Below are 11095 nucleotides of genomic sequence, written 5' to 3' on the forward strand. Positions count from 1 at the left end.
GAAGTAAGTTCATAGCACCAAGACTGTTTGAAATGGTGATGGTATGTCTTGTCTGATTTGAAGGGTCGGGGTGGCCCGGGTGGGAGGGGTCTGGAATAGACAAGCAGGGCGGTGCTTCACCACCTCCTCATATCCCAAATGTCAATGAAGGCTCCATAGCAAAGTTGAACTTTGTAGGGTGTGGGATGGAACAATTAAAGGATGAGTGCAGACCTTCACAGATAGCCTAATTAGGATTCAACGGATCATTCGAAAACAATCATAGACATAATTACACCTAAATTAAATTCTAGTGTTTTTAAGTCTACGTCGGGATCGTTTGATTGTTTAGTAGTTTATTTTATTTCCGGAAGCAGCAACATGTCGGTTAAATAGCCTAACATTTGACAATCCTTGGATGAAGCTGTTGGAGGCGCGCGCTATTCGCCAAGCAGACACCAGTCGTCGGTAAACAGCAGACTTCATGTAGACAGAACAGAGCATTTTTCAGCATGAAACTGTGGACTTTCCTGCTTGTCCTGATCCAGATGTGCACATCCTCTCCTCTTCTGCTGGCCGGTGAGTGCGATCCACTGTGTACGTTACAATCAAGACAGAAATGCGCGCACTTTGAAGATGTAAATAAATAAAAAACAGTCGTGTTTGGTAGGCGCTTTTATGTAAACATGCCTTAGTTACAGCATCACGAGTGCAAGTAGTAGGCTATTTTAGTAAAGCGGGTCAGACAGCGTCAGGTTAGGTCAGACCGGTCAGACTGAGGAACAAGTGGGACTCGAACCCGCAACCATAGGACTGTCATTGCATTATTGTAGGCCTACCTTAATGAAACTTTTTTGCCCCGCATACTAGCACAAACTTTTATTGAAGCCACCATCTCCTTTGTCCTATCAGGTCCCTCTAAACCCAAAGGTCCAGCAGCCGTGGAGAGCCGCTGCGCTGGCCGAGCATGCAACCCTCGCATGGGTAACTTGGCCCTGGGTAGAGTGCTGACGACCCGCTCGGTCTGTGGCTCCAACTCCTCGGAGCCCTATTGCTTTTACCAGCAGACTGCTGCCGCCCCACATAGCCGGGAGTCTTGCTCTGCGGCAAAATGCGGCAAGTGCAACGCTGCCATCCCCGGGCAGGCGCACCCGCCCTCCGCCATGAGCGACTCCTCCTTCCGCCACCCCGACAGCTGGTGGCAGTCTGCGGAGCGGGTGAAGGCGGAGACTCTGCAGCTGGACCTGGAGACGGAGTTCTACCTCACCCATCTCATCCTGGTGTTCCGCTCGCCCCGCCCCGCTGCCATGCTGCTGGAGCGCTCGCAGGACCGCGGGCGCTCATGGAAGGCCCTCAGGTATTTTGCCCGGGACTGTGAGGGGGCTTTCGGCCTGGCAGAGCAGGACACTCCGCTCGAGAATGATGCAGCCTGCACCTCCAAGTATTCAGGAGCATTCCCATGTACCAGAGGAGAGGTGAGTGGGTTAATGTAACTGGGCGTGTAAAATTCAAAACTATGTCAGTGTTTATGTAAGTTCACACCCATCAAAGTATACTCAACTCACCACTGAGAGCTTGGAATGATAAAGGTGGAGTGCAATTGAGCATCACAAACTTCACATACCATCTGGCAAAAGTGTTTTTCTAGGCTACATGTAAAAGTTTAACCCCAGCAAATATCCACATAGTCTATCTGAGTCTATAACTCAATTATGAACAAGGGCAACTTCGGCCCAGGACCACGGGTATCACTAATGACATCATCACTGATGACATCACTTATGACATCACCGTTTCAACAGCCCAAGTTGGGCACTGATGACATCATCATTGATGACATCATCACCGTTATCCATTCCTGAATTCCTGCACAGGGTGGTAAAAACAAAGTCAGTTGGGTCTCATAATTCCAAGCTCACACGTTTAGATGGTTTTGAACACTTTTTGCCCGAGGAACCCACTCGACCTGATGATGAAATCCAATCAAATCCAATCAACAGTTGTCAACTGAAAATAACTCACTGAAAAACCTACGCTTAAACAATTCCAGATGTTGTCATCACTGGTCGGATGACGATCTTCTGCATGTTTTTAGTGCGGGGTTATGTACGGAGGAGCCCCCTGGGGGGTACGGGGAGAACATGCAAACTCCACACAGAAAGGCCCTTTCGACGAGATGGCCCACCTGGGCAGTGGGCACTGAGGATATGGGGGGGTCACAACTCCAGTGCCCACAGCGTCCCAGGCGAGAATCGAACTCAGGACCTTCTAGCTGTGAGGCGACAGCACTACCGACTGCGCCACCGTACCCCCTCACATTACACCTCACAGTCATCTCTTTGAGTGTGACCCCTCTCTCCTGCTACATGATAAGTCTTAGGGTGAATCAAACTTTTTGCCTACAGTACATGTTGTAATATATGAACAATTGAAAATGATTGCTTTAACCATATATGTCAACCCCAGATCTTTGAGCTGTGAGGGTCCACACAGGTGCGAGAAGGTCGCTGTATGCTCAGAGCAAGTGCTTTGCATAAATAAGGACGTAAAGTAGAGAAAATCAGAAACTGAAAAATTATAGACAAAAACAGAGTAAACCTCACACAATACAGCAGAAAATAAATTAGTGCAATAAAACAATATGGTTTTCTATAAAGTTTTTAAGCAGGCATTTTTAAAGGATGGAACAGACTCGAACCAAACAATCTACCTGCTGTTCCAAAGCAAAAAGACTGCAAAAGCCCAGTAATCTTTAGTTTTCAGCCTGGATCCAGGGACTGAGAGCTGCCTGAGGAGCTTAGACCAGGTTCTCAACCTGTGGTACGGGTACCACTGGTGGTACGTGGGACTCCCTCCCTCTCATACATTCATATGGTGGTAATTTCTGAGGTGGTACTTGGTGTAAAAAGGTTGAAAACCACTGACTATGTTCAGAGTCCAGACTCATAACGGAAGAAAAAGTCTAAGTTGTAACTTGGAGCTAGACCTCATCGAGATCTTAAAAACGAAGAGAAAGATTTAAAATCAATTCTAAAATTGACTGGCTGCAGCGCTTCTTTTCACCAGTTGCAGTCGGTTGAGGGAGCTCTCGCTCAGACAGAAGTCGAGGGAATTACAGTAATCCGAGACTTATTCAATAACGGCTGTTTTGGAATATTGGATCGTGATTTCATTGCTAAGACACATCTGAGGGTCACCGCATCAAAACCATTGGGACGTGTTGTATTCAGTACTCACCTCATGATGTCACACAACGACAGCGCTTTGTAAACTGATCTCCCGATGGGCCGTGGAGGACTCTTTATGTTAGGGATAGCGATAGCCTACTTTCTAAGCCGCAAACAGCTACGACACGCATGGATAGAATATCAATGTTCACTCATCCCTCTCATCTTCTCCCAAAGCATTTTTGGACATGCTGTATCATCAGAGGGAGGTTTGAGCCAGATAGCCAGCTATGGTTTATTCATGAGCATCTCGCTTCATTGACACAGATGGAGGGAGGGAGAGAGAGAGAGAGAGAGAGAGAGAGAGAGAGAGAGAGAGAGAGAGAGAGAGAGAGAGAGAGAGAGACATGTGTGAGATGAGAGAGAGAGAGAGAGAGAGGGGCATGTGTGAGATGAGAGAGAGAGAGGCATGTGTGAGATGAGAGAGAGAGAGAGAGAGAGAGCGAGAGAGAGAGAGAGCGAGCGAGCGAGCTGGCCACAATAGCTTTTTGGTTTTTGCTCCAAAGGGCCACAGACCAAGATGGGGGTTCTGATTCATGAATATATGACTTTGACTGATCTCATAATTGCAGTGTATTTGCAACAAGTATGTGGTTTGCTATGTCAGCTCTGGTGCCTAAGCCCCCCCTCACCCTTTATAATTAGTGTCTCTCTGTCTGTGTGTAGACACTCAAAGGAAACCCCCAAAGTTGATCTCACTGTGTGAAAACAGAAGGGGTTCAGTCATATAGCCAATACTACAGATTAGAGATTAAATGGAGTGAAATGTCATATCACGATTATAGTGAATTATCACGGTTATCATCAGCATTATCACGGTATTGTTAAAATGTGTTGACAATTTTTAATGTATTTTAAATTAATTATATATATATGTATGTATATATATATGTATGTATATATATATATATATATATATATATATATATATATATATATATATATATATATATATACATATATATATACATATATATATATATTTATATAACTTTTTATAGACAGAGAGGATGTGTCATAGACAAGAGAGGATGTGTCTGAAATGATCAACATTCAACATGGCTGCAGATTTGGAAAGAGGCAGAACAGGAACCATCTTAGCCATGTTTACTTTGGAACAGCTCAGATTTTCCTAGAATAGCAGCTATTTGAGTAGCATGAAAGGAAAAACAGATTGATGCCTGTTTTTTATTTGGCAGAAACTGACTGTGATTTGTGTTTTCGTCACGGTCTGTCTTTGTTTCCACAAGGATCATCAGCCTTTTAGAAAATCGTCGAGCGGAGCGACGCAGGTTTTTGGAGAGATCTTTTTCCTGTGTTTTTAACGTTTCCTCCTCCTCCCGCCTCTAAAGGTGATCTATCGTGCCTTGTCGCCCTGGAACTCTGTGGACCCGTATGGGCCAGCTGCCCAGCACCAGCTCATGATCACCAACCTGAGAGTGCGTCTGCTCCAGCGCCAGCCGTGCCCCTGCCGGGCCAAACGTCCCGGCGGTGCCCCCGCTCTGCCCACAGACCATTATGCCATCTATGACTTCATCATCAAAGGCAGCTGCCTCTGCAACGGCCATGCAGAGCACTGTGTGCCAGCCACTGGCTACCATCGCAGACAGCAGAGGACCGCTCATATGGTGAGTGATTTGGAAGACTAAACTAGACTAAACACAGATCACAGGTGTCTGACGCTCCGCAGGCAACGGCCGCAAACAAAGCTCTCCATGCATAGCTCGCTCTGATGAGAAAACACTTGTGCTGTAATGCCACATCTGTTTACGCAATAAAAAAAAAGTATGTTTTTCCTCCATATTCTTTGTTTGTGTGTTGGAATTGGGGGTAGAAGGGTTTGGGTTTGTGTTCCCACCACTCCCTGCTTACCCAGCTGTGCCGCGGTATGTGCTGGCAAAACTGAAGGCTATAGTGAAGAAGACTGGATATCAGGCCACAGCGTTTAGCTACTATTACAGGGATTGAAGGATGTGGAAACCTTAATTATGGCATTTAAACCTAATGCTTTAACAGCCCATAGTCTCTGTCATGGTATATTGTCTTGACTGTCAATGGAGAATAGAAACACTAGCTGAATACCAACATGGCTTAAGGTGCAGTAGTCACATTACACACCACGCTGCGCAGTCTGAAAGCACTGACTGGCTGTATATTGAAAGGTTGGTATGTTACAATACAGCCGGCTGAGAACTTGTGTAATTCTGCACTTTGTTCACAGCGTTTTCCCAAGAAATGTTCCTGGGAGCGGTTGAAAAAGATCACATGGCACTAAAACGAATGTGAAGCCAATTAAATGCACCCAATACTTGTAGCAGCTGCAGAAACCTATCTGTATGTGCTTCTGTGTGCATGCAGTTCAAATAATAACCTATAGGCTGTATGTGCTTCTGTGTGCACGCAGTTCAAATAATAACCTATAGGCTGTATGTGCTTCTATGTGCATGCAGTTCAAATAATAACCTATAGGCTGTGTGTGCTTCTGTGTGCACGCAGTTCAAATAATAACCTATAGGCTGTGTGTGCTTCTGTGTGCATGCAGTTCAAATAATAACCTATAGGCTGTGTGTGCTTCTGTGTGCACGCAGTTCAAATAATAACCTATAGGCTGTGTGTGCTTCTGTGTGCATGCAGTTCAAATAATAACCTATAGGCTGTATGTGCTTCTGTGTGCACGCAGTTCAAATAATAACCTATAGGCTGTATGTGCTTCTATGTGCATGCAGTTCAAATAATAACCTATAGGCTGTGTGTGCTTCTGTGTACACGCAGTTCAAATAATAACCTATAGGCTGTGTGTGCTTCTGTGTACACGCAGTTCAAATAATAACCTATAGGCTGTGTGTGCTTCTGTGTGCACGCAGTTCAAATAATAACCTATAGGCTGTGTGTGCTTCTATGTGCACGCAGTTCAAATAATAACCTATAGGCTGTATGTGCTTCTGTGTGCATGCAGTTCAAATAATAACCTATAAGCTGCGTGTGCTTCTGTGTGCATGCAGTTCAAATACTAACCTATAGGCTGTGTGTGCTTCTGTGTGCATGCAGTTCAAATAATAACCTATAGGCTGTGTGTGCTTCTGTGTGCACGCAGTTCAAATAATAACCTATAGGCTGTATGTGCTTCTGTGTGCATGCAGTTCAAATAATAACCTATAGGCTGTATGTGCTTCTGTGTGGATGCAGTTCAAATAATAACCTATAGGCTGTATGTGCTTCTGTGTGCATGCAGTTCAAATAATAACCTATAGGCTGTGTGTGCTTCTGTGTGCATGCAGTTAAAAATAATGTGCTATTATTGTCTGGCAGGTCCATGGGAAGTGTGTTTGCAGACACAACACCGCCGGTGACCACTGCGAGCGCTGTGCGCCTCTCTACAATGACCAACCCTGGCAGGCTGCCAACGGCATCCAGGGGACACCGCGCGAGTGCCGGAGTGAGTGAAGGGGCAACAGAGTCAAATGCAGTGTAGGACACACAGCATGTGTGCTTATTTCTGCAATATTATACGTATCATAAATCAGATTAAAAAAAAATTAGACTAATGTATCCATAAGGACCTTCAGCGGAGACGAATAACAGAGAAATTACTCTTCATCACGACAGCGAACAGTTGCCATCGCAGCCACTAGGGCAGTGAAAGTCAGAGATGAGCAAAAGGGATTGGTAACCTCTCTTTGATTGCCTACATCCATCCTCTCCTAACGCAGAGTGCAAGTGTAACGGCCACGCCAGGAGCTGTCACTTCGACCGCGGGCTGTGGTTGGCGGCGTCGGGACGGCGGAGTGGGGGCGTGTGTGACGACTGCCGCCACAACACGGAAGGCCGCCACTGCCAGAACTGTGAGAAGGGCTTCTACAGGGATCCCGGCAGAGCGAAGACCGCCCCCGACTCCTGCAGACGTAAGGCCAACTATGACACTCTAAACGCTCTTCCTCTGGGGGCATCCATGGGCGAATAAGAAGCTTCTGTTCTCTTCCAACCATAACACTTTCTGCTTGACTGCCAGTTGAAAATTTCCAATTAAGACGGGTAGCTTTCCGTAGAGAGATTCGTAACGGAGATTCAATTTTGTGTTGACCACCCAGATTAAAAGCGATTGATCTCTTTTGATGAGGGCCTTTTCTCCAGGACCTTTCCGAAGCCACTGCAGTTGCCTCGTCGATGATAAGATCGTTGGCTGACTCCAGTCGGCTCCTCGGTAGGAGCGCACTGCAGGGAAGACATAACTTTTTGGGAATGTGACAGTAATTGCAAACAATGGAGGAATTTCCCATGGTCCACGTACGAAGCACATTTTTCCCATTCCTGCCCTTTTCCCCAGGCATGCTGCAGCATTTTTAGGCACAAACGCACCGTTTTTGGAAACAAACGAAGCGAGGCCGAAACAAAAAATCAATCCGTCATCAGGAGGGAGCATCGGGATCAGGCGGCGAGTCTGACAGCGCCGAGAGCGAGTGATTTACCGTTTGTTTATGCTGCAGATGCGCAGAGCGTGTTGTCCAAGCGGAGCACATAATCCCCCCTTGTCCCTGGTTTGGAGGAGGTTGATAGATGGAGTTGTTTCCATATTGTCACGGGAATTTACTGTATATGCACTTTAAAAATCTACGTTTGTTTGTGCTTGTGTGTGTGTGGGGCCTTTGCACACATATGCATGTGTGCATAATGTATACTGTGGGCTTGTTTATATGGAGACATGATGTATTCTTCAGACTTGCATACAGAGACGTTAACATGCGTTCCTCCTGTTCTGTTCTGTTCTGTTCTGTTCTGTTCTGTCATCCCTCCCCTGTGCAGCCTGTCCGTGCCACCCCGTAGGCTCGGTCCTCTCAGGCGGTAGCGCCCGCTGTCACCCGGGCAACGGGGAGTGCACTTGTAAGCCGGGTGTCGGAGGCCCCCGCTGTGACCGCTGCACGCCAGGCTACTGGGGGCTCCACGACTACGGCTGCCGCCCGTGTGACTGCGCGGGGGGCGACTGTGATCCCTACACCGGGGACTGCATATCTGGGTGAGTTGCCAATACTTAAATACTATAGCCAATAGTATATATATATACGTATAATAAGCAGTGTTGGGCAAGTTACTTTCAAAATGTAATATACTACATATTACTAGTTACTTTCATTTGAAAGTAATAAGTTACTTTACAATATTACTTTCTGTGTAGAGTAACTCATTACTTATTACACTACTTTTGCATTACTTTCACCAAAATAACAGCAGCAGCAGAATGACATTACCGACCCGGAACCATCCCGAAAAATAATTTCAACCACCTTGAAATCAGTGTAAACAATCCAAAATTCTGAATGTTATTATTTTCCTTTCTTATTGTCATCTATAGTGGTTATTTGCATAAAAACACACAGTTTGATTAGGAAATGATTGTATCTTTTTGAAATATGTGCTTTGATTTAATCAAATGTAACTCAATTTGTAACTTGAGTTACTTGACAAAGCAACTGGTATAATATTACTGAAATCCTATAAGTAATAAGTTATATTACTGAGTTACTGCTAAAGTAATATATTACATGTAATATGTTACTTTTGTAATGAGTTACCCCCCAACACTGATAATAAGTGATGTGCAACCTTTACGAGATCAAGTGTATTGTTGTGGATTGTTGACACTGAACGCTGCCTCTGGCTCCTCTGACTCTGCGGCACAGCTCAGATGTGGAGGTCTTCTATACAGCCACCGGCCACATGGGACACAGCAGCAATAATAGTGAGCCGGCGCTCTTTAGGATAGAGGAGCTTTTCTCTGCACTGCACCACTCTGGTGAGTCGCAGGTCACCACGCACACAGCACCACTCCTCCACTCTCATCCAACGCACACGCACACACGCTACTGTGGCTGCCTGCATGTGTGAAACGTATAAATCACAATGATACGATGCACCTGAACCTCATGAATCGGATCAATCGTAATCACGTTCTTAATCATTTTCCCAGAGAAATGCGAGTGTGTGGAAGTGACCCTTGGCAGCCCTAAACTGTTCTGCGCCATGGAGTATGACTACGGTAAGTGCTATTTGACACGGGGAAATCGATTCGGCGATGTGTGAGCCAAAGCATGACAGTGTCGGAGGGTGTTTTAGAACGTAATGGCTGCTGTAAAACCCCACAAGATCCCTAATGTTGAAAAATGACCCGGGTTGTTTCCGCTTGACATCTCCGCTCGTGATTCCGAGCTTCCAAAGGTGTTCAAGAAAAGTCGTCGGTGCAAAAGGGGCGAAAGTTTAAGCAGTGGAAAGTTGATACTACTACTGACACATTGCATTTTGTACTTTTGTCGTGTTCCCAACAGAGCTGAATCGTTGAATCGCGTGTTTTGTTTTGCCCCGCTAGTGCTGATGGTGAGGGTGGTGTCGGCTCACGATAAAGGCTCCCATGCGGAGGTGGAGGTGAAAGTCAAGAAGGTTTTGTACCAGAACCCACAGATGAAGATCCAGAGGGGAGGGACCACCCTTTACCCAGAGTCCTGGACTACGCAGGGCTGCACCTGTCCCATCCTCAACCCAGGTCGGATACACTCAGTTCCAATGACAAACTTTACTGCTCACAGAATGTCCTCTGACTTCCTAATTAGTCGCCTCTTGAGTGGACAACCTGCCAGCTTTGTGCTGAATAGCAGATCTTTGTCGCTGCTCAGGGAAACTGAGTGGCAGCCAACATCCTAAGCACTCTTTTAGAGTGGCCATTTACAGCTTCAAGATTACAACCATCTCTTTGTTATGAGACTATTTCACAACTTGCCCTTCACAATCATACTTTTTTTTGGCAACAGTCATTCAAGCTTTTTTATATACCAGGCATCGAGCGCGCCTGTGGCCGGACACAGAATTGAATCATACAAAACAAATTATAAATATCGCTCCACATACTCAATTTTATATATATAGATAGAGGCACAATAATGAGCTACTTATTAGAGTTGTATAGTAATGTGTGCACTTTACATAAGTTATGTATGTAGCTATGTATAATGAAATTCTCCCTAGACTTGAAATTCAACAACAGCTTACGCTCTGCTCTCTCTCTCTCTCCTCTCCTCTTCAGGAACAGACTATGTGGTGGCCGGTCACGAGGACTGGAGCAGCGGCCGACTGATGGTCAACACCAAGAGCCTGGTCAAGCCGTGGAAGTCCAGCCTGGGACACAAGCTCCTCCACATCGTCAGGAAAGACTGTGGACGTCGGTCGGGCAGCGCCAAGGACAGGGATGGAAAGCAAAAGGCCTAGTTCCATTAGACGAGCGGGAGAATGGACAAGATTAGCAACTCTTTGAATCGGGCATTGCTCGGACGCTCAAGTGAAAGCAAAAAGCCACGCCCTACGACAGGGATTCCACTCCAGTAAGACACTCGAGGACACGACCAGGCTGCTGCTGCTGCTGCTGTTAACCTGTGGGAGAAACAGGTACAGTAGAGCACCAGCCTTGGCACACTACAGTCACCTACAGGATGAAAGAAGCCAAACTCAAAGCTATAAAGCTATAAAGAATTTTGTCAGAGACAAAGTTGGGTGTTGGAATTTCGTCCACGTGTTATGATATGCCTTAGCTCATCATTCTTTCCAGGTTATTTATAAAGCATTAAGGGATGTGTTGTGAGTCTCAATTATACTCCATATCCTTGCCACACACAAAGAACTGTCACGAGCTGATGAGCCAAAACACAGTCACCTCCTTCTATATCTATTTCACTGAGAGCTGTTTGCTTTGAAATCTTGCAACGGCACACAGGCTACTGGTGATAAATCATGAATGAATCAGAATGTGATGTCCTTGGCGGCCGGGCAGTCGGAGATGAAAGAAACATTCAAAGGATACAGGCGGCTTAATAGAGTACCGCGGGAATGAGTCCGAACTGGATGTTGGC

The 11095-nt window shown here is 45.9% G+C and overlaps 1 protein-coding gene across 1 annotated transcript; it reads left to right on the plus strand.

Moving 5' to 3' along the window:
* The first annotated feature begins 480 nt into the window (after nucleotides 1-480).
* On the plus strand, nucleotides 481-10767 carry LOC310800704 (netrin-4-like). Its single transcript, XM_083663318.1, has 10 exons — nucleotides 481-558; nucleotides 892-1454; nucleotides 4559-4834; nucleotides 6516-6642; nucleotides 6917-7108; nucleotides 8007-8217; nucleotides 8882-8994; nucleotides 9169-9237; nucleotides 9565-9738; nucleotides 10276-10767. The coding sequence occupies exons 1-10, from the start codon at nucleotides 492-494 to the stop codon at nucleotides 10455-10457; spliced, it is 1974 nt and encodes a 657-aa protein (XP_083519444.1). The 5' UTR covers nucleotides 481-491; the 3' UTR covers nucleotides 10458-10767.
* The last annotated feature ends 328 nt before the right edge of the window (nucleotides 10768-11095 follow it).

This window comes from Poromitra crassiceps (assembly GCF_964638095.1).
Source record: "Poromitra crassiceps genome assembly, chromosome: 30".
Lineage (NCBI taxonomy): Eukaryota > Metazoa > Chordata > Actinopteri > Beryciformes > Melamphaidae > Poromitra > Poromitra crassiceps.

Coding starts and splice junctions, on each gene's coding strand:
- LOC310800704 (XM_083663318.1), top strand. CDS start 492: ATGAAACTGTGGACTTTCCTGCTTGTCCTGATCCAGATGTGCACATCC. Junction 4,835..6,515: donor AGCAGAGGACCGCTCATATG/GTGAGTGATTTG, acceptor ATTGTCTGGCAG/GTCCATGGGAAGTGTGTTTG. Junction 8,995..9,168: donor CTCTGCACTGCACCACTCTG/GTGAGTCGCAGG, acceptor TCATTTTCCCAG/AGAAATGCGAGTGTGTGGAA.